The 24,199-nt window shown below is 37.7% G+C and overlaps 1 protein-coding gene and 1 non-coding gene across 8 annotated transcripts in view; one reads left to right on the top strand and one right to left on the bottom strand.

Moving 5' to 3' along the window:
• Positions 1–832: 832 nt before the first annotated feature.
• The window catches only part of PRCP (prolylcarboxypeptidase), a 77,097-nt gene continuing 53,730 nt past the window's right edge, over positions 833–24,199 (bottom strand). For all 7 annotated transcript variants that reach the window (XM_047878284.1, XM_047878283.1, XM_047878282.1 and 4 more), the window contains 6 exons: positions 23,614–23,795; positions 22,133–22,290; positions 21,389–21,561; positions 10,398–10,562; positions 9,502–9,689; positions 833–1,578 (listed from right to left, as the gene is read on the bottom strand). In XM_047878284.1, coding sequence (XP_047734240.1) covers positions 1,362–1,578; positions 9,502–9,689; positions 10,398–10,562; positions 21,389–21,561; positions 22,133–22,290; positions 23,614–23,795 — 1,083 coding nt within the window. In that variant the 3' untranslated portion in view covers positions 833–1,361. The remainder of the gene's footprint in view (positions 1,579–9,501; positions 9,690–10,397; positions 10,563–21,388; positions 21,562–22,132; positions 22,291–23,613; positions 23,796–24,199) is intronic.
• On the top strand, positions 7,932–8,038 carry LOC125147349 (U6 spliceosomal RNA). Its single transcript, XR_007145160.1, has one exon. It is a non-coding gene; the product is annotated as a U6 spliceosomal RNA (small nuclear RNA).

The raw sequence follows: 24,199 nt of genomic DNA, 5'->3' as shown, positions 1-24,199 counted from the left end.
TATGTCTGCACTTAAAAAACAAAAATAACTGCTTTAGAAATGACTGAACTCAAGGTACAGTTTTTGAAAAGCAGAAAATGTTCCCAAGGCAGGGTGAAGAAAAAAAAATTATTGAGAGAAAATAAAAAGAAGGGGGAAGAAATCTTTCAACAGAGTAGAAACTGTTAGTCTCTCTGTGTGTCCCTGAAAGGTTTTGATCCAACCCTATTTGTTATCCTAGAAAAGCTTCTCTGAAGAAAGGTCTCAGTGTAAGAACTGCTTGAAAGAAGCCAACCCCTTGGAAATAGGAACGGCTCAGCCATTTATTAATGTCAAATATGCTGCCTGCACGAATCAGTCAGCTTGTCCCTTGGAAGCCATACAGAAAAGTTCTCGCACACCTGCCTCTTGGTGCCTGGATGCTTCTGATTTTAATGACAGCAGTAACAACCACAAGAAAATAAAATCTAAAAAACAAAATGCTGAACATGACTATATTCTACTTTCCAAGTAGTTGATTCATCAATTTTTAAAGGCTTCTTGCTGAAGTATCATCAGTAACCACAGCATATAAAAGCTTGCTCAGATGTAAAAGCAAAAGCAAAACAGAGTCATTCTCCTAAACTGGCAAAATGTAACCAAATTACCACAAAACTGACCTTAGAAACAAAGAGAAATGGAGCAGAAAAAGGCCAGATTTCTTACTGGCAGTACCACAGTGGCAAGTATCCCAGAACTGAGAAAAGCTGCCAAGTAGAAGAGAGAAAATTAAAGGATTTTCCAAAAGCAGCCAAGCCCAATGCACACAGCATTCCCAACAGCTGGAGTGAGCTTCAGAAGCAACACACAGGTATAAGGTCCAGCCTTATTCTTTATTTACAGCACAGTCAAAATCATTAAATCAAGTACAAAAGAAATGGCTTCCATTTCCTGGATTGGCATCGGACATCCTTCCTACCAGCTGCAATTACATCATTTTTGTCTATCTTCTGCTGTTCTTTTTTGAGGGAAGGGATAGGGAGTGACAAACGGACCAAAGAGACTTTACCCTCAAACCCAAGAGGAAGCTCTGCTTGCAGAGAAACAAAGGAAGTGACCCTCCCTCTTGTGAAAGGCAGTCAGGAACTCTGCTCCGGTTATGAGGGCCACTGATGGTGTAGGAAAGCTGTCACAAAGAGATTCTTCCCAGGGGTGGTGTGAAGAGGGCGACGATTCAGGGTGTGGGGTGGCTGCTGTCACCATCATCACCCTTTCTTCTATCTCAACCTTTGCCTCATCAAATCTAATGACAAACAAGGGAAAGTAATTACATGTAGAAAACCAAAGTGAATGGGAACGTGGGTAGAATGAGCGGAAAAGAAACTGAAAGTGATCAAAATTTCTCAGTGCTTCTTTCTCTGACTGGCATAGAAATCTCTGATCCACTGCTTCATGTGTCTAACTTCCAAGGAGCGGGCTAATAGCACGGTCGTGGGGTCAAAGGCATTTCTGGCTCGAAGATCTAGATGATGGGCCCCTTCTGGGATGGTGATCGCAACCAAGGTGTCTGTGATATCCTTGGTTACTCCACCTCCTGACCAGGGGTCTAGTTCACCATTGCTAAGTGAGGGAAAAAAGAAAAAATAAGATTGTTAGTTTTTCATATCTACACCCAGATAAGATAGGAGAAACCTATCATGTGCATAACATCAAAAATTACAAATTTATAACCTGGGGGATTTGATATGAGATCTAATCTGTCATATAAAAAGGTGCTTCATGCTGGAATTTTACTTAATTTCTGTAACTAGGTGCAAGAAATAGAATCAGAGAAGACTGAAGGTGGTACTATATGAATCAACCCAGCTTCTACTAGGACATGGAATATAGAAGCCTGAATTTTAATCCCAGCTTCATCACTCAAAAGCTGGATACCTCACACAAGTTACTGACTCAGTTTCTTCATCTGTAAAATAGAGATAACAAGGATGACCTCATAAGGTTGTTAATAAGGGCTAAACCAGATGGCACATGTGGATGTACTGAATAAGCACAGTGTCAGGCACAGAGGACTCCTTCAATTAATGCTGGTTTCCTTACTACCTAGGACCCCAACTCAGAAAATTTGGGCATTACTCAAAGATCTTCATTTTATATTAGCTTTAAACTTAAAGAAATGGTATTTTATTAGTCTTGGCTGTTTCACACAACACATTTCAGAATGATGTAAACAGGATCAGTCATTAAAATAGGCTATTTAGTTTAGCTGAGTAAAAAACCAATATACCACTGACAGTATTCCTAAGAATATTATCAACAGCTCTTACTGAGCCATAATTCACCTATCACAAAAGTCACCCACTTAAAATGCACAATTCAATGGCTTTTAGTATATTCAGAGTTTGCAACCATCACCACAATCAATTTTAGAAAAGTTCATCACCTCCAAAATGAAATCTATACTCATGGCAGTCAGTCCCTATTCCCTTCCCCATACCTCCTCACTCTCAGCCCCAAGCAACCACTAATCAATTTTCTGCCTCTATAAATTTGCCTTTATCTTTACATTTCACATAAATGGAATTATACAATACGTGGTCTTTTGTGATTGGCTTAATTCACTTTGGCATAATGTTTTCAAGTTTCATACATATTGTAGCGTGTATCAGTACATTATTTCTTTTAATTGCCAAATAATATTCCATTGTATGGGTATATTACATTTTATTTATCCAGTCATTAGATGCACATTTGTGTTGTTTCCATTTTTTGGCCATAATGAACATTGCTCCTATAAACATTCATATACAAGTTTTTGCTTGGGTGCAGGCTTTCATTTCTCTTGGGTATATACCTAAGAATGGAATTTCTGGGATGTATGGTGACTTAACCTTTTGATGCACTGCCAAACTTTTTCCAAAGTGGCTACACTATTTTATATTCTCACTAGCAATATATGAGGGTTGCAATTTCTCTATATCCTTGCCAATACTTATTATCTGTCTTCTTGATTATAGCCATCCTCTGTGGGCATAAAATGGAATCTCATTGTGGTTTTGATTTTAATTTCCCAAATGACTGAAGGTATTGAGCGTTTTTTCATGTGCTGACTGGTCATGCATATGTCTTCTCTGCAAAAAAATGTCTCTTCAGATCCTTGACTGATTTTAAATTGAGTTATCAACTAATATCATTTGATCCATTTTAAGTTACTTTTTTGCATGGTTATGAAATAGGGATCCAACTTCATTTTTTGCCTGTGAATATCCAGGTTTCTCAGCATCATTTCTTGAAAAAAAATACTCTTTCCCCAATAATTTGTCTTGGCCCTTGTCGAAAATCAATTGACCATATATATACCAAGGGTTGACTTCCAGACGGTCAATTCTCTTTGACTGATCTGTATGTCCTTATGGTAGTATCCTAATATATTGGTTATGGTAGCTTTATAATAATAAATTTGAAAACAGGAAGTATGAGGTATGAGTTCTTTAAATTTGTTCTTTTTTTTTCATAATGTTTATTGAGAGACAGAGACGGGGGGGGGGAGTGGGGGGGGGGCAGAGAGCTAAGGGGACAGAGGATCTGAAGCAGGCTCTGCACTGACAGCAGAGAGCCCAACCCCATGCAGGGCTCAAACTCACAAAGTGTGAGATCATGACTTGAGCCAAAGTTGGACACTTAACCAACTGAACCACCCAGGTGCCCCTGTCCTCCCTTTTCAAGATTATTCTGGCTATTCTGGGTCCCTTACACTTTTAAGATCAGCTTGTCAATTTATGTGAAAAAGCGAGCTGAGATTTTCATAGAGATTGCATTGAATTTGTAGATCAATTTACAGACTATTAACACCTTACCAATATTATCTCTTCGACAAGAACATGAGATGTCTTTCCATTTATTTAGATTTTAATTTCTTCCAACAATGTTTTGTAGTTGTATAAGTCTTACACTTCTTTTGTTAAACTTATTCCTAAGTATTTTATTCTAGATGCTATTAGAAATCAAATTCCTTCCTAACATTTATTAACTCCATATCTGCATAGAGTAGTTTAGAATTTACAAAGCCTTGACTACTATAACAACTCTGTGAGGTAGGTTTAATAACAACTCTTTATAGACAAGAAAACTAGTACCCAGAGAAACTAAAAGATTTGCCCATATCATTCATCTAGCAGCGGCAAATCTGAGATACAAATTCACACCTTGTAGCCCCAGTCTAATGTTCAATCTTTCATGCACACATCGTAAATCAACAGCACTCTTGACTTGTATGGTGCAGAATAAGAACATGAGCTTTGGGATCAGACACACCTGGGTTCCAGTGCCAGGTCTGTGCCGCCTCACCTTCCTAATCTTATGGAAGTTTAGATTCCTCAAAATAAAATAAAGACTGAAATACCTGGATTAAGAACCTGGTAGCTATTAGATTACTTTCCCCTGGTACTGTACTTTTTGGTATATCTTTATCTACATATCACTTATGGAACATTTCTATATGCTTTCTGACATTTGTTTCATGTACATTCCATTTTGCTGATATTGTTACAAAGCCTGAAATAACAAATATTCAAGGTCACATTATCAGATATATGAAATTGTTCCCATAATTTGCATAATCATTTTTAAAAGTCTCATCTATAAGTACAATCTATACAGATGCCTATCCAATAATATCTTTTTTTTAAATGCTTATTTATTTTGAGAGAGAGAGAGAGAGAGAGCATGAGCAGGGGCCAGGCAGAGAGAGAGAGGAAGAGAGAATCCCAAGCAGGCTCTGCACTGTCAGCTCTCCAACTACAACTCCATGAGGGCAGGGATTTTTGTCTCTTTTGTTTATTACTGCCCACAGTGCCTAGACCAGACCTGGCACATGGTAGGAGCCAGGTGTTTATTGTGTGAATGAAAAAAAATTTTTTAAGTGTTTAGATGCCTGCGGACTTGTACCAAATGCCCTACAAAGAGATATATAAATATATGTAGGCAAGTTCAGGCATATGAAATCACTTCAGTACTTTTTATGTGGGAAACCAAAGTTAATATAAATGATCAATATAAATATAGAGAGACTAACCTTCAGCTGTGTGTAGTAGTGAGAAGAACCACTAACTAAGAAGATGTAAGTTTTATTGCCCTACCAGCCCATGACTTTAAGTAAGTCACCTAACATATGTGAACCTTAATTCCCACATATATAACAAAAAATAATTTTTTTTAAAAGATAATGCCCCTCCATCACAGAGATCTTGTGAGGCTCAAGTTAAATAATATATGTGGTAGTAAGATATAAACTATAAAATACTACACAAATGTGCAGTATTATTACAATAATTATCATATTCTGTAAGTATGAGAAGTGTTAATACTTCTGAGAGGTAAATGAATCATGAAAAGGGATGTGAAAGCATGTCTCACAGACATTTGGCCAGAAAAGTAATGTGGTCAACATTTTCCAGTTAATGTACAAGCTAAATGAGAAAATAAGCATTTAGGTACATTAAATATATGTGTGTTTGAGATACAATTTTAAATTCCTTTTACAATCCCCACCACATTTCTCTTTTAAAAAAAATTAATTCAACTTCAACTTAGTAACATCATTCTTGGAAAGAAATCACTCCAAAAATGTACATTTTTGGTTTCGTTAAAAATGAAAAGGAAAACTCACGTGCAAAATAACAGTCTTAGTTTTCAATTACCAGATAAATTCTTAAAGTAAACTACACAAGGGGTTAGATTTTCTTAAGTGAACAAATCGCCTTTATCATTATTCCAATTTAACAGGACCAACCCAGATAGGAAACTCTCCATTATTTGCAAAACAAAAAAGCCATCCCAACAGCCACATAATAAGCAAACTGCATTTGATTTAAAAGGTCATCTGAATCAGCCCAGTGGCTTAGCAACAGTGTTTGGAGTTGCCGAGAGACCCAAGATGCACATGGACTTGAATTTCTTGGTCCTAGACACGTGAAAGCTTAACCAGCCACTGGGACATTTACCAAAAAAATACTGGCTTTCATGAGAGAGTCTAGATGCCTGGATAAAATTCCCAACAGTGAGCTTCTAATCACTAGCAACAATTAATTTGCCTGAGAAATGATATTAAACTAACCAGCTCCTCAGGGACTCCCTTTTGGATTTATATTTAAATTACTGAGCATGACCATTGGTAAAATAGTTTCTTACCAGTTGGGGTTGGGGAAAAAAAGAAATCCTTCTAACAAAACAACCATACAATAAAAAAAATTGTTGAAATGGAATGATTAATGGCTCCTAGTTATTAATTCCTCATTCATTCAACAAACGTTTACTGAGTACCTACTATGTGTTCAACAGTGAACAGACAAAATGTCCTCATGATGCTTACTTCCATGATAATCTATTTACTCATTAAAGTAACCTTGTTTGGTAGTCATTATTTCTAACTTTTATATATTGGCAATTTGCCTGAGTCTATACAGCTAACTTGGTCTTCCTCACTTCAAAGCCCAAGGTTTTAATTGCACTGACAAATACGGACTAAACTTTCCATTCAGGAAAGCAGTCACAGTTGGACTTGTGTGAGATGACCTAAGGAGAGAAGCATGGACATAAAGATACTTTCCACCTGGTTCCTTGGACATTTTCTTATTCATCAACCAAAACCGTTTTCTAGTTGGTAGCCACTAAGTAGAGACAACAGAGGCACACCTAAGGCTGTTTCTTTACTTTGGGAATGTGTTTACTTTAGAAAAGCAGGACAATTTTGAATTTTTAAATATACTGGGGACGTCTAGGTGGCTCAGTCGGTTAACCTTCTAACTCTTGATATCGTTTCAGGTCATGATCTCATTCACGGTTCTGACATCGAGCCCCACGTTGGGCTCTGTGCTAACAGAGAGGAGCCTGCTTGGGATTCTCACTCTCTCGGCTCCTCCCCCACTTGTGCATGTGCATGTGCATACACATGCACACACACATGTACACACACTCTCTCTCTCTCAAAATAAGTAAACATTAAAAATAATAATAATAATAAAAAATAAAACTTCTATACTGGATTTCCTCACACCTAGCAGCATAAAGATTTCTTTTTAAAAGTACTTGCCACTGTAAAAAGATAAACCAGTACCTTCACATAGTCCTGCCTTTACACTCTCATATGCCTCTACAGACTTTCTAAACTTTGTATTTTGTTCCTTGTTTTTATCAACACACATATTTCTTGGGCATCTAGTATGTACCAGGTACTGGATGCAAATGCTGAAAGCACAGATACAATTAAGTCAAAGTCTCTGCCATTAAGAAGTTTTCAATCTCATGGGGCAGACAGAAACATAAATAGATCATGTCCAGAGTGCTAAGTGATATTCACAGGCCTAGGGGAGCTAAGGGGTAAATCTCACTTCCCTGGAGGGATCAGGGAAGGTTTCTGGGAAGGTGCCTGAGTTTTAGGAAAAGGAAAAAAAGATGAAGGGGAAGGACATGCAAAGACGAATAACTCCCTATGTCTAGGACATGAGTACAAGGCAGAGTGTCCTTCCATTTATTCATTCAACAAATCTTTTTTGGGCACATATATTTGCCAAATCTGGGCCAAATACTTTCTTGGGTTAACTCTTAAGCATTACACAACTCTGTAGGGTGAGTTATTATTATCATTTTATAGAAAAGAAGTCTGAGGATCTAAGAGCTTAAGTAATTTTTCTTAAAATAGCTCAGTTTACCTTTGCAAAGTTCTATTGGAAAGTCCTCTCTTAACACTGAGTTAAAAGTTTCTAACACTGAGCTAGAATTTCCACTTCTTGCTTCAGTTCTATTCCCAAAACTTTTCTCACCAAATCTGCCCCCTCCCCCAATGATGATGATGATGATGAGTTTGATAGCCTAAGGAAAATAATATAAAAGGGCAAATAGATTACTAAGATACTCATCTATGGTTGAATCCCATAACTCATACATTAAACTCATACATTAAACAAACTCATACAGTGCTCGCTTCGGCAGCACATATACTAAAATTGGACTGATACAGAGAAGATTAGCGTGGCCCCTGCACAAGGATGACATGCAAATTTGTGAAGCGTTCCATATTTTTTTTACCCAAGGTATACAGGAATGCTGATGCATAGGGCCACTTGTACCCCAATGTTTTTAGCAGCACTTTCAACAATAGCCAGATTATGGAAAGAGCCTAAATGTCCATCAACTGATGAATGAATAAAGAAATTGTGGTTTATATACAGAATCGAATACTACTTGGCAATGAGAAAGAATGAAATATGGCTTTTTGTAGCAATGTGGATGGAACCGGAGAGTGTTATGCTAAGTGAAATAAGTCATAAAGAGAAAGACAGATACCACATATTTTCACTCTTATGTGGATCCTGAGAAACTTAACAGAAGACCATGGGGGAGGGGAAGGAAAAAAAAAGTTAGAGAGGGAGGGAGGCAAACCATAAGAGACTCTTAAAAACTAAGAACAAACTGAGGGTTGATGGGAAGTGGGAGGGAGGGGAGGGTGATGGGCACTGAGGAGGGCACCTGTTGGGATAAGCACTGGGTGTTGAATGGAAACCAATTTGACAATAAATTTCATATTAAGAAAAAATACATACTAAAATAAAAAACAAAAACAAAAACAAAAACAAAAACAAAAAAACTATTGGCCATGTCCAGAAGGTCAAATTTGACTCTCATTTTAAAGAGATTGTAAAAGAATGACATTTACAGTTTAAACAATGGCTCCAGGTTAAGAGGCCTATATGCTATCTCTCTTCTATTTCCATGTAGATTTGGGGAAATTTTTTAAGTAACTTGTTTTTGTCTTAATAGCTGATAGGCTAAGGTTCAAACCAAAATACGGAAATTTTAAAATCACAATCACATACACATAGAGTCTACTCAATTAACCCTGATGTGAGCCAATACCAAATACATCCCTTCTAAAGAAGCAATGTAACATAGAGGAGCAAACACAGGTTTTGTAGTCAGGCAGGCCAAGGTTGAGATCTGGTTTACCACTTAGTAACCATTACAAAGCTGGATGAGGTTTGGCAAGAGATTGGACTCAGCGACCTTTCCTTTCCTCCTAAGTAAAAAAGAGACTATAACAACTACTTCAGAGGACTGCTGGGAGGATTCAATTAGGCAATTTATTTAAAGTGCCTCACATAGTGCCTGAAACAGAACAGAGTAGGCACCTCAAAAGTGTTTGCTGAAAAAATAGTGAAAAATATTTACTATCAATTAATAATAACAGTAACAAGGGCAGTACAAACTGAGAACAGCAAATGATACTTCATTTTGTGCTAGTTTTTTTAAATAAAATATTTAAGTTTTGTTGCTGTTACTGTTTTTAAGCCTTTAAGCATGTTTGTAATAGAGTATAAAAGTGTATCTCTTGCTCAGCATCCTCTGTCTTTCAAAGAAAGACATGATGGATACCACTCCTGTATTCTACATTGTTTTACTATCAGCATTTTTCTGGTTCTACCTTCTCGGCTATTCTACAAATGTCTTCATCAACCAAAGTTTTTCTCTGCACCAGTAAAAACTCACCTAAAAACAATGTTGCTGTGTGAACTGATGTTTCTGCCTCCATACACAGTAGTGATCCAGGCGGGCCTTGGTCTCACACCCCACTGTTTAAAACAGTCATCAGAATATTCCCTAAAGTTCCATGAGCGAGGCTCAAACATGTCATCGATGCCATTAGTACAAAAAGGCATGACCATTTCTGTGCAAGCCTAAAAAAGGAAAACAAAAGAGAATCCAATGACAAAATGAAGCACAAAGAGTTAAATAACTTGTCCAAAGTTATTCTGCTGGTAGCAGCAAAGCTAGGGTTTGACCTCAGGCGGTCTGGCTTCAGAGCTCCTGCTCTTTACCTACATCATACCACCTCTCATTATTCCTGGAAAGGCTCAGCTGAGAAGTAACAAAAGTTAGGGCTATATATTCTTCATCGGTAAATTGCTTTCTTCCACATCTATTATCATATTTAACCCTCAGGAGGGAAAGTATTAGTATTAGTATTAGTATTAGTATTAGTATTATTAGTCTCATGCAGGTGAAGGGATGGAGGCTCAGAGAGTCAAGTCAGACTCCCCTTCTTTTCTTCATCCATAAAATGCTTCCTTTTGATAGGAAGCATTGCTTTTGATAGGACTTACCAAGAGATATTGTAATATACGTATCTTTTTCAACGAACTATATTTAAAGGTGAGATCATGCCGTATTTATCTTTGTATCTTTGGAGTCTAGCAGGTTGCCTGGCACATGGGTACCCAGAAAATATTTGGTGATGATTAAATACATGAAGGAAGGAAGGAAGGAATAAAAAAAGATAATGGAGCCCAGATTTGGACCCAGGTTAGTGACAAAATCTTGTGAACTATCTTACAGTACAACCATATCAGCAGGAAATTCCACTTGAGGAAATTATGCAAGCTTACCTGATAGCTCCAACCCTGGGTTCCCAGATTGCTAGTTGTTGTCTCTGATATATTCAGGCATCTCGCCTGGCCTGAGTAATTGTAATATATATTCAGAGCTTGGAAAATATTCTGCAGCAGCTGTGCATCAGATAAACTGGGATTGTTCAAATACTTGCACACTACCTGTCATTTTAAAGAGACATAAAAGAAGAAGAGTCAGAATATATTTATAAAATCATAATTTTAATGAAATAAAGAGAAATATGACTGTGATTTGCCTATAAAATAATCTTAAACATCTAATAGCATTGCTTGACAATTTCTATCTCTTGAGTATAATCCTGTTCATAAATGAATAAACCATTACTCTCCAAGTGTAAAATTTAAATTACTCTCCAAGCTATAGAAATAAACCAAAGGCATTTGTATGGTATGCAAAGTATTCCACACCTACCACTGTAGCCTCATCTTTTTTGCACGCTTTGTTCCAGCCTAGCAAAACCATTCTCAACACACCAGGGTCTTTTTCTCCTCTTTGCCTTTGTTCACCCTAAAATACCCTTTTCTCACTCTCGCACTCCAGTAATGTCTGGCAAACACCAATACACCTTCTATAATACTTAGCGCAAGTATCACTTCCTCTATGAGGCCATCATTAGCTATGCCCTCAAGTTGGGGAGAACTAAATCACTACTCCCTTTACTTACCCTGTACTTGCTTCTATCAAAACCCCTGTAACACTGTACTGTACTCATTTGATTCCACAACATCCCCCTCAGCACTCAGCAAGGTATCTGACAACTAAATGCTAGCTGAATGAATAAATACATTTTTGTGAAAATGTAAAATTTATAAAATTTCTTATGGAAAAACTATACCAAGCTCCAGTATCTGTGGTGTGATAAGAAATATATCAGGCAGCAACCCAGCTTCCAAATATTCCTGTCACTAGACTATCATCAGCATCTGAAATCTAGTACCTAAAAATCACAGAGAATACTTGGGGTCAGAAGTGAGGGCAGGAATGACTAGATAGAGGCATGGGGGAACTTTCAGGGGTAGGGAAATAGTCCTGATCTTCATGGAAGTCTGGGTTACACAACAAACAGTTCACTTGCAATTTGTGCAATTCACTGTATATAAATTTTATCTCAAAAAAAAAAAAAAGAAATACTGAACTTTAATTAATGATGATAAAGGTGAAGTATCCCTGAGAAGTATACTGATGTCTGCAACTTATTCTGAAATGCATTTTAAAAATCAGATGGAATGAAGGATAGAGGGATGGCTAGCCAAAAATATCTGTGCTAAATCAAATCTAGCAAAATACTTTTATAGAATTTAGGTGGTATTTTTAATGGGTGTTCACTGTCCAATTATTTCAGTATTTCTGTGTTTGAAATCTTTCACAATAAAATACTGGGGAAAAATCACAGGCAATGGTTTCACAGCTGCATAATACCACCACTTACTGATTACTGAGCTCTGGGTTTACAACCATTGTATTATATAATCCTCAAGCAATCCTATCAGATATATTATTGTCCATTATTTTACAAAAAGAAACTGAATCTTATGTTAAATCACTTTACTCGAGGTCATCCACCTAGTAAATGTTAAGATCTAGATATAACCCAGATCTCTCTAGCTATGAAATAGGCATCTTATCCATTATGCTACACGGCTTAGGGAGCATCCTTTGTAAAACTGCAAATAGCCCTGATGGCAAGGGAAACACACTCAGCTTGCATCATGAAGTCAGTGATTTGGTCCTTTCTCATTTTATATGGAAAAGATGTATACAACAGGCAAGTCGGATTTTTAAAAAAGAGACAGGAAGAGAAAGGGACAAGCTGAGAGAAAAAGCAGCCAGGAAAGAAAGAGCCTAGTTACCCTACTTCAGGGAGAGACTTCATGCAACAGGAGCAACAAGGCCCAGGCTGGGGACATGCCCAAAAAGGAGGCACTGAGAAAGGAAGTGAACAGCAGAAAGCAAACCCAGCCTCTCCTCCTAGTTCTGTTTAGGACCAGTTTCCAGCAACACCTTTCTGAAAAAAGAGGAAATGTGAAAAGACTGCAGAAATGAATCATAAGGAAAATTCAAAGTCTCTCTCCAAATGCATTCAGCACAAAAATATTTCTGTGAAATGTTGAATGGCACTTTGTGAAAAAAAGGTTTCAGAGTCAAATAATTTTAAGAAATATTGTGTCAGCAAATGTGAACAGTTTACTTGACTGCGGGAATCCTCAGAGCCTTTAACATGCTCAACTACAACATGACTTTCCAAAAGGGATAGAGAGTGTGCACTACTTCCAGTAAGTTTTTAGAAATAACAAATGTAAGAAAAGTCAGAAATTGGGGCGCCTGGGTGGCTCGGTCGGTTAAGCGTCTGACTTCGGCACAGGTCATGATCTCACGGTTTGTGAGTTTGAGCCCGCATTGGGCTCTGTGCTGACAGCTCAGAGCCTGGAGCCTGCTTCGGATTCTGTGTCTCCCTCTCTCTCTCTGAGCCTCCCCTGCTTGTGCTCTTTCTCTCATTCTCTCGTTCTCTCAAAAACAAACATTTTAAAACATTGAAAAAAAACAAACAAACAGAGCCTGGGACCAAAACATACATGCTTATAGTTTATTTGGGAATGTGATCCCAAAGAAGATAAACGACAGGGACAGAAAAAGGTAAGGAAAAAAAGGTGATACGGAAATGTGTACCAGGTGGTCACCACCACGGCCTTCATAAGGCGCCTATAAGGGATCTTCATGGAATTCCTCAGAACCCTTGTGCACTATGGGTGAGAATATAAATTGGTACATTGTGGAAAACAGTATGGAGGTTCCTCAAAAAATTAAAAATAAAACTACCATAAAATCCAGCAACTCCACTTCTAGGCAAATATTCAAATGAAAGGAAATTAGGATCTAAAACAAATATCTACACCCCCATGTTCACTGCACCATTATTCACAATAGCCAAGATAAGGAAACCTAAGTGTCCATTGATGGATGAATGAATAAGGAAAATGTGAGATGTATATAAATGAAATGGAATATTAATCACTCTTTAAAAAGAAGCCTTGCCATTTGTGAGAATATGGATGAAACTGGAAGACATTACACAAGCCAGATACAGAAAGACAAACATTGTATGATCTCAGTTATGTGCAGAATCTAAAAAAGTCAAACTCATAGAACCAAGGTAGAATGGCAGTTGGTAAGGGCTGGGGGAAGGGCGATGGGTAAATGCAGAAATGTTGGTCAAAGGATATAAACTACTTTCAGTTATAAGATGAGTAAGTTCTGGAGATCTAATGAAGATATTGGTGACTACTATTAATAATACTTGAAATCTTCCAGGAGAGCCCCGCGTCGGACTCTGTGCTGACTGCTCAGAGCCTGGAGCCTGTTTCAGATTCTGTGTCTCCCTCTCTCTCTGCTCCTTCCCTGTTCATGCTCTGTCTCTCTCTGTCTCAAAAATAAATAAACGTTAAAAAAAAAAAATTAAAAAAAAAAAAAAGAAAAGTCAGAAATTAAGATGTCCAAATAACCTGGATATACCTTTAAAAAGTAACAGCGAGGTCATAAGAGTAAGATAAACCTGAAAAGGTGTACATGAAGAAACAGTACTGAGCTAACCTCAGAGCTTCACAAACCTGTTAAGCCTAAAGCAATAAGAAAATGAAAGCTGAAGAAAAAAGGCAAAACAGTGTTTTACTTTTCTACAACTTTCATTTATTCATGGTAAGTCAAAAAATACCTAACAGTTGTTGGAAAATGTCCCTAAGAAATATGCCAATCAGAAACACTCAAGAAAATATGGAAATCAAGAACCAATCACAGAATTTGTTAAACTACTTATTGCCAACAGTTGGTCAGCATTGCTTCCTGACTGTGGACACTAACGGTGGATTCAGCTGTTTCCAAATGCAGCATAAAGGTATGGAATGGACCCGCGGAATGCACAGGAGAGCATTATGTCCAAGCACAGCACAGTAGATGAGGCAGGGTGACAATGTAAGCCAGGCAGGAGGAAAAGGGAGCGCTGATGAGCAACAACAAACAAGTTGCCTAAAACTCTGTTAAAGAACAGTAGCAAGTAAGTGTGACTCACATGCTGGCATCAGATCCCCTCTCAGAGCTAGAACACTGGGCCTCTGTCAGGCAAAGAAAAGGAGTCCCCATGAATAGCCATCTCTGCAAACAGCAGTTACTGTCACTCCTTAAAAGACACAGGCATGGCTGGGGACCGGCACCGGCTGACAATACTTGGGTTTCGGCAGTGCCAGTTACTCAGAGGGAACATCGTGGTCAGAAACTTGGCGTCTACTAATAGAAATTCCATATCCAGATTAAGGGCACTCCTGGGCCCACTGTCCTCTGTAAGGTCAGGGCTCCCTTGGAGCACTGGGTCCAGTTCCGAGCACCACACTTTAAAAAGGACACTGACCAACATGAGAAAATGTAGAGGGGAGCAATCAGGATGGGGAGTTGAGGAAAAGTTGAAGCAATCCTACAACTGTTTGTTTGTATCATTTTTCCAATCTGTCAGTACTACAAATAAGGCTACAATAAATAACCTTGGGCCTAAATCTTTACGTACACCCTGAACTGTTTTCTTGAGATAAATTCTTAGAGGAGTTATTAGTTCAAAGGAAATAAACATTTTTAAGGCTTTTGCTACATCAAGCTGCCTTATAGAAAGAAAGTACCAATTTATAATCCTAGTGGCACATTAGCTAGAAGGCCCAAAAAAACTTCTTTTTGTAAAATATTTACAAATTTTTTTTAGTAAAATATTTACAAATTTACTAAGGGAATTTTATTATTTTAGGTGCTTCTAAAGTTCCTTTCTAAGTGAAAAATTCTGTGAGTACAAGCATCATTCTCTAGTGTAAACAACACAATCTCTACATATCTCTGTACACTACCTTAACAATTATGGTAGCAAAGAGTGAATAAAGTTTTTGAAAAATTACTGGAGTTACACTAGCAAAACCTCAGCACTATTCCCATGTTTATTCAAAAAAAGATAATCATGTACTTTTATAAAAGATCCACAGGATGCACAAAACTTCTCTAAATGTTAAGTTGAACCATATGAAGTTGCCATGTTTATAAGTCAAACACAGTCAGATATCAGCATCTTTGGTTCAACTTCATCTAATACTCCCTTCACCTTAAACCTGATAATGTGCAGTTATTAGCCAATTGAGGAGTACAAGTACTTGGCCTGATGATTCTTAATTGAGGGCCTGTAATAACAAGGAAAGAGTCCCTGCCAACCACTTCCATTCAGAATACTCAACACTCATGTAGCCCCTGTACTATATTTCCTATTTATCTTGTGAACACTCTCAAATTAGCTTCTTCCAAACACTTTCTATATAAGGTATAGCATTTCTATTTAGGTCATAAATTCAGTGATATGAGAGCAACTGGGACTGAGGCTGCTAGTCCAACTTGTGGTTCCTTGTGGTCAGGTACTTTCCCTATGATGACCCAGGGGAAAATATATAACGACCATCCCCATATCACAGAGGAGAAAACAAGCTCAGAGAGGTCTGGCTAAAGATATACAATTTTAAAACTATGAATATAAGTTCTGAACCCACACTTTGGCAACAAAGTCCTAGTACAACACTGCCTCTTTGTTACTATATACAACAATAATAGCTCTTGTTATTATTATATAATTAGTATCAATTCAGTGCTTACTAAGCACTGGGTCCTATTAAATTCTCATAATGACCCTAACAATTACTAGTAATTACAATTACTATTATCCCCACTTTGCAGATGAGGAAACTAAAGAACAGAGAGGTTAAGAAACCTGTCCCAGTCACACAGCCAGAAAGTGGCAGAGCTGGCATTCAAATGCAAGATTCGCTGTGGAGCTTCCATTTGTAACTGCCAATACTACACATACTCAACTTCAAAACTGTAGTGTAAGAGAAAAAGAACAACACAAACAGTGCCTAAATATACCTGTAGTCTCACGCTTAATTTGTTAAGCAAAAACATTGTTTTAACATTTATTCATCTTTGAGAGACAGAGAGAGACAGAGCATGAGTGGGGAAGTGGCAGAGAGACGGAGACACAGAATCCGAAGCAGGCTCCAGGCTCTGAGCTGTCAGTACAGAGCCTGATGCGGGGCTCGAACTCACAAACTACGAGATCATGACCTGAGCCGAAGTTGGATGCTCAACCGACTGAGCCACCCAGACGCTCTGCAAATTTTTTTATTCTTAGATTATCTTTATATTTTTCTAAGTTTGTTTTACATAAAAACTTAGATAAAAGGGATTCTGTGGCAATGTAAAAACCAAACAACTTTTTTTTTTTATCATGCAACAGAAAAGAAAACTGTAAAACAGTAGAGTAATTCATATGAGGCTCAAAAATCAACATATGAAATAGACTTAATTCACTTTCTATTTCCTAGAACAAAGATGAACATTCAGGAAAAACTTAAAAAGAGCATTAGAAGTCCATTTTAATAATTCTTGTTTTAAAGAGTGTAGAAATCATGGTGAAAGAACATTTCAATCTTAGTACCAAACTAATTAGCTCTATACCCAGATATTTAGAATCTCCCCTTTGATCCCACACACACTAGACAGTGTAAAGATAATGATTTGTTTAAAAGCTTTATGTGTCCCCTTACCTATAAGGATAAACGTCTGAATAAGAGAAATAAAAAGGGGGCAAAGAAAATTTTTTAAAAGAAGGAAAGAAGATGGGTTAAAAAAAAAAAAAAAAAGACCAACCTCCTCTCAGAAAGTATGGCCCATCCACATTAGAGAAAGGATTAAGCAGATACATTCAGCTTTTCTAACAGATTTTCTTTCTCTACGGCTTCAATACCCCTCTCACACTCACAGATAATCACATTAGTTTTGTCATTAAAAGCTCCCTTTTCATAGAATGCACCTAAACCGCTTAAACCACCCAGAGAGGTCGCATACATTATCAAACACCAAGACAAACGGAAGAGATTTTCCATTTTATGTCTTATTATTTCACTACATCTAACTGCATGCTCAGAAGGCCAAGCCAAAGATTTGGTGAGTTATCAGCTAAAAAATTATTCCAAAATCAATAACCGCTATAGTATCCTTAAAAACTGTTCTTTAAGCTGAGAAGAGACCTAGTAGTTTCTATGCTGACAGAGCAGTCAAATGACAGAGAGGTTTTCTATTTCCCTTTTCTCTTCTTCCTTGTGCTCTCTCAGCCAAGTCCATGATTATTTCTGCATGAATGTTGCAGCTTCTGTTAACAGTAAACAAAAGCAAATGGAGTCTGAGTGTGCAAAGCCCACAAACAAATTAAAAAGAACGATACTTGAGTTGACACGGAAAAGGCATTCAATCACTGCCTCTGGATCTTTCAGAACCATACAGGGTCCAGGCAGAATTGGAAATCACCTACTTTTTTTCATAACCCAACTGTTACACATTATCTCACTATCCTAAGCCTAAGTTACAGACTTAGAAAAGGACGGCTGTTTGTCAGCCTTTTAAAAAGGAGGAAGTGTATCAGAGGGAGGAGGAGTTATGGTTAAATGGAACTATCCAAGTGAAAGAGCGGTCCCCAACTGGGTAGTGTTCCTGGGATTAGTGGGTTGGGAGAACAGAGAGGAGGTCAAGAAAGGAGAAATAGAATGAACAGTGAAAGAAAGTGATCTGAAGCTAAAAGTTTGGGAGGGAGACATGTAGTAGAAAAACTTTGAAATCATATAGGATAAAACTGGAAATAGAGGCAATGGAAAGTTCTCAAGCAGGGGGCGATGAGAGATTTCTTTTGGTTGGGTGCAGGCAAGAAACAGAAACATAAATATATTATAAGCAACAAAGAATTCCTTAATATGCCAAAAGAAAGGATAAAACCAGTAAGAAATGACTGAAGAGAATAACAAGAAGTAGTCCTGGAGAAAAGAAGTAAAACCTGATTGTCGGGCAAAGACACAAATTACCTTGCCTTAAAAATAAACTTTTATAATGCATATATACAGAAGATAAAAGAAGGACTGTGCTAAATCAAAAATAAATGGCAGAATATTTGAGATATACTCTACTAATTTTGAATGAATGAATTTTTAATGAATACTTAGGAGAGAGGAAGGATAGGATATTTATTTACATGTGAGATGCATCAGCAAATTTTTCAAAAGGAACATTAAAGAAATGGGGAGAAAAGTGTTCCTTGTTCCAAATCATAATACAAACGAATACAAAAAAGCTGTATTCCTCTGGCTTTTTTCTAAATCAGGGGTTGGCACACCCCCAGGCCAAATCCAGGCTACTGCTTATTTTATAAATAAAGTATTATTGCATAGTCTTCCTCATTTACTTGAATTTGCCTATGGCTACTCTCCTGCCACACCTGCAGAACAGAGCAACTGTGACAGAGACCAAATGGCCCACAAAACCTAAAATTTTTATTATTAGCTGTTTACAAATAAAGTTTGCCAACTTCTGTTCCAAATACCAAGGGAATTCCCTGTATGTTTTTGATTTATGTATTTATTTTGAGAGAGTGACAGAGTGCAAGCAGGACAGGGGCAGAGTGGGAGACAGCAAGAATCCCAAGCAGGCTCCGCACTGACAGTACAGAGCCCAGCGCGGGGCTTGAACTCATAAACTGTGAGATCATGACCTGAGCTGAAATCAAGCGTTGGACACTCAACTGACTGAGCCACCCAGGCGCCCCATTCCCATATGCTTATCATGTGACAACTCATTTGTTCTTCAAATGGGCATAAAAATGCAAACTTAATTTTCACTTTGTAAACAGACTGTAGTTAAATTTGATAGTTGTCACAATGTGGCTAGAGATCCACCCCAAAATCCAGCCAAATCCTCTCCTAATCCAGTGCGATATGGTAAAAGATCAGAGGCTCTGAACAATGGTAGACCCAAGTTCAAATTGTGCTTTCCCCATTTCTTGACTGAGCTTAAATTTCCACTCCATTGTGGAATACTCCTCTTTTTCCCAGAGTATTTTTGTGGGGATTATATGGGACAGCATATATGAAAGTGTTCTGTAAACAGTAAAATAAGAGAGATAAGGCATTATTAGCACAAAGACATGTATGGAGGCTAACTGGCTCAAATTTAGTTTTTTTCTCATTATTTTGATCCAGGTTTTCTTACCATGAGAGAGATCTGATCTTTTAAATAACTCTGTATTGTCTAAGTTCAATTGAATTCAATACAAATTTACCTCTGGCCTGCTATGTGCAAGACATCCACTTCTCATTCTAGTTTTTAGATGAAGAATAGGATCTCTAATAGCAAATGACCTTGTTCTATTTGGGTTACAAAGTTTTAAGTAAAATGTTCATTTAATAGTTCAAAGGGACTTATGGGGCACCTGGGTGGCTCAGTCAGTTAAGCGTCTTGACTTCAGCTCACGGTTCATGAGTTCAAGCCCCACGTCGGGCTCTGGGCTGACAGCTCAGAGCCTGAAGCCTGCTATGGATTCTGTCTCCCTCTCTCTCTGCCCCTCCTCTGCTCACACTCTCTCTCTGTCTCTCTCTCCCTCTGTCTCTCTCTCTTTCTCTAAAATATAAACATTAAGAAAAAAAATTTTGTAAATAGTTCAAAGGGACTGTTAAGTTCAAAGTGCTTTTGAAAACTGGTTTTCATCTGACCAAGTCTATTTATATTTCCAGCACTCATTCTACCTGCAGAATCAATTATATTCTCCAAACTTAACCATCAAGTTAGCCAAACTTTAATTTTTAAATAAGAATATTCTTTACAAAGAAATGCTTAAAAGAGGATGAATACACAATAAAGAATTTTGTCATGAAAAGAACTTTAAAATTTATGGTGCGATGTATCTTTACAGTTTCCACAGTACTTTCATGTCTAATATTTTATTTGATCCTCAGCACAACCCTATGGAGAATGTAAGTATCATTACCTCACTTTGCAGAGGAAGACAGGGAGGCTCAGGAGGAAGACAGCCTTGCCCAAGATCACACAGCTGGTATATGGTGGTTCTGGATCAAAGATCCAGAGTCAGTACTGCTTCCACTCCACCCTGCTGCATGGGGATCACTCCTTTATGATATGTCGAGCACTTAGAACACATTAGCAGTTGACTGAGTCATAGCACTATGATAGCAGTTGCCTTTTATTAAGCACTAACCATATATGACATAGGTCTATGTGTCTCAGATGTATGACAAAGATGGAGTAAATTGTGCATGCAAAGTGTACAGCACAGGACTTGGCACACAGTAATCGTTCCATTAGCAGCAACTACCGGTCTTAGCTCTAAATCATACAACTCTATAATCTATACATTTATCTCCTTTATTCAAATCAGAGGAAGCTGATGTTTACAAACATTAGGTAAGGTGTCCAAGGTTGAGTAACCAGAAAGTGACAGAAGCCAGAATTTCTGCCCAGGTTGGTCATACTCAGAGCCCCTTTGTCATTGGAAATTCCTCTGATGCTAAAAGTCACAGAAAGCACCAGTTTAAAAAACAAAACAAGGGGCGTCTGGGTGGCGCAGTCGGTTAAGCGTCCGACTTCAGCCAGGTCATGATCTCCCAGTCCGGGAGTTCGAGCCCCGCGTCAGGCTCTGGGCTGATGGCTCAGAGCCTGCAGCCTGTTTCCGATTCTGTGTCTCCCTCTCTCTCTGCCCCTCCCCCGTTCATGCTCTGTCTCTCTCTGTCCCAAAAATAAATAAACGTTGAAAAAAAAAAATTTAAAAAAAAAAACAAAAAACAAAACAAAACAAAAAGAGAGAGAAAAGTTCATATTAAAAGTGATGAAGGAGAGGGGCCTGATGGCTCAAGTCCCTTAAGCATCTGACTTTTGATTTTGGCTCAGGTCATGATCTCATGGTTCATGAGATCAAGCCCCATGTTGGGCTCAATGCTGACAGCATGGAGCCTGCTTGGGATTCTCTCTCACCCTATCTCTCTGCCCCTCTCCCTTCTCAAAATAAATAAGTAAACTTAAGTAAAAAAAAAGTAACAAAAGGATATTTTCCTGTTACCTTGATAGGCCAAGCAGGCAAAGGCTGTAAAAAGTTAGACTCGTAAGGGTAGTCCACCATTGCCAGATTTATCCAGGTTTCAGAGATCCAGCCTTTCAAATGCTGAACATCCTGCGAATTTCTTAATGGGGTACATAAGTGAAGGGCTTCAGAAAGCCAATGCAAGCCACTGCCTGAAAACAGAATCACATTGTTGGAATATAAAAAGCACTACTTGACAGAAGGCTTTACCGATCACTTGGTATTTTAGAAAATTCAATCTTCTATACCATTTCTCCAAGTATGCTTTTTCAACATTCAATAAAATATTTTTAAAGCACCTGGAAAATCCCATGATAAACAAGTTGTCTATCTTCATGGGGTGTGCCAGAATTTATTTGAATTATTTCCTGTTTCAAAGATACTTTTGAAATAAGTAAATAAATAAACAAATGGAACATCAGAGAGCAATCAGAATGCATAAACCACAATGAAATAAAACAAACAGAAGTATCTGACAAACATAGCGTTGATCAAAAGACAGCAGATACAAAACATAGTACTATGTTCTTGATTACAGTGGATGATTATTATATTAATATACCATATTGGTTATGTTTCACTCCATGAAAATTCATCAAGTGATGTATTTTGATTTGTGTACTTTTCTGTATGTTATACTTAAAAATAAAAACAAGCAAGTGTTGAATTTAACAAGTGAAAGGTAAAACACTCCATGATTTTATTCTATTAATTAAAGCTTACCTGTTCTTGCGAGTCGAGTAATAGCACCCCAGGAATTGTGGATGGTCTCTGAACAATTTGGGCCACTTTTCCTAAAATCTTCAGTTACGATCTTCATAAATACACCACAAGGTACCAGATTACCAAAATGCCAGATGGGGGCAGAGGCTGCAAGAGCTCTAAATTGGAAGGAAAATAATAAAGGCAAACAGAAAAAAAATGTAACTCATCAAATTCAAGTTTTAAAATTGAAACATTGAACAAAAATGGTGAGAAAAATAACAGCTGTTAATGAGATAAAAACCAGAAATCTCAGTACAACAGAAACAAATATCTAAGTATGCTGTGACAGTATTAAGAAGTGCTCATGTCCAATGAATAGCCACTTCTCCAAAGAAGACATCCAGATGGCCAACCAACACATGAAAAAATGCTCAACATCACTCATCATCAGGGAAATACAAATCAAAACCACAATGAGATACCACCTCACACCTCTCAGAATGGCTAACATTAACAACTCAGGCAACAACAGATGTTGGCAAGGATGTGGAGAAAAAGGATCTCTTTTGCACTGCTGGTGGGAATGCAAACTGGTGCAGCCACTCTGGAAAACAGTGTGGAGGTTCCTCAAAAAATTAAAAATAGGGGGGCGCCTGGGTGGCGCAGTCGGTTAAGCGTCCGACTTCAGCCAGGTCACGATCTCGCGGTCCGTGAGTTCGAGCCCCGCGTCGGGCTCTGGGCTGATGGCTCAGAGCCTGGAGCCTGTTTCCGATTCTGTGTCTCCCTCTCTCTCTGCCCCTCCCCCGTTCATGCTCTGTCTCTCTCTGTCCCAAAATAAATAAACGTTGAAAAAAAAATTTAAAAAAAAAAAAAAAAAAAAAAAAAAAAAAAAAAAAAAAAAAAAAAATTAAAAATAGGACTACACTATGACACAGCAATTGTACTACTGGATATTTATCCAAGGGATACAGGTGTGCTGTTTCAAAGGAGCACATGCACTCCCATGTTTATAGCAGCACTATCAACAATAGCCAAAGTATGGAAAGAGCCCAAATGTCCATCGATGGATGAATGGATAAAGATGTGATATATACATACAATGGACAATTACTCAGCAATCAAAAGGAATGAAATCTTGCCATTTCTAACTATGTGGATGGAACTAGAGCAAAATTAGTCAGAGAAAGACAAATATCATATGACTTCACTCATTTGAGGACTTTAAGATACAAAACAGGTGAACATAAGGGAAGGGAAGCAAAAATAATATAAAAACACGGAGGGGGACAAAACATAAGAGACTCTTAAATGTGGAGAACAAACAGAGGGTTACTGGAGGGTTGTGGGAGGAGGGATGGGCTAAATAGGTAAGGGGCATTAAGGAATCTACTCCTGAAATCATTGTTGTACTACATGCTAACTAAGTTGGATGTAAATTTAAAAATTAAAAAAATAAAAATAAAAAAAGAAGTGCTCATGTCCAACATAAATGCATTTACCCAACCACCATATGAGGGTATTTCATCCTGAACCAGGCTGCAAGCATGCCACCATAAGAGCCCCCTACGGCAATGACAGGTTGATTTTTAGCTCCTGGGATTGTTCTTTTCAAGTTTTTGATTAACACTGCAAAATCTGCCAGAGCTTGTTCTGATGTCAGATAATTCAAGTATCTGGAATCCTAAAGAAAAGTAACAAAGAACAAGTATAAATGTGCACATAATAGCAGCTTAGGCATAGCATAGATCCAGGGAAAAAGCCAGTCAGATAAGTTTTACTCCAAATAGAATTTCTAGGCTATTGAGTTAAAATGCCCAGTCAACGCAATAACAATGCTGATTTAAATAAATCATTAAAAAATTATTTCAAGTTTGTGCGAAGAACATAATGTATTTTGCATTCAAATGTAAATTTCTATTAAGTGCTATTTACCAAAGACCTTGTTGAGGTTTTAGAAACAATAGAAACAAACTGTAATATTTAATAGTAAATGTGATGGAATACAATTCTCAGCTTAACAGACAACTGCTGTATTACAATTTTTATTACTTTTTTTTAATGTTTATTTGTTTTTGAGAGAGACAG

The sequence above is a fragment of the Prionailurus viverrinus genome, chromosome D1 (genome assembly GCF_022837055.1).
Source record: "Prionailurus viverrinus isolate Anna chromosome D1, UM_Priviv_1.0, whole genome shotgun sequence".
In the NCBI taxonomy this organism is placed as follows: Eukaryota; Metazoa; Chordata; class Mammalia; order Carnivora; family Felidae; genus Prionailurus; species Prionailurus viverrinus.
This window is presented reverse-complemented; position numbering and strand designations above follow the sequence as displayed.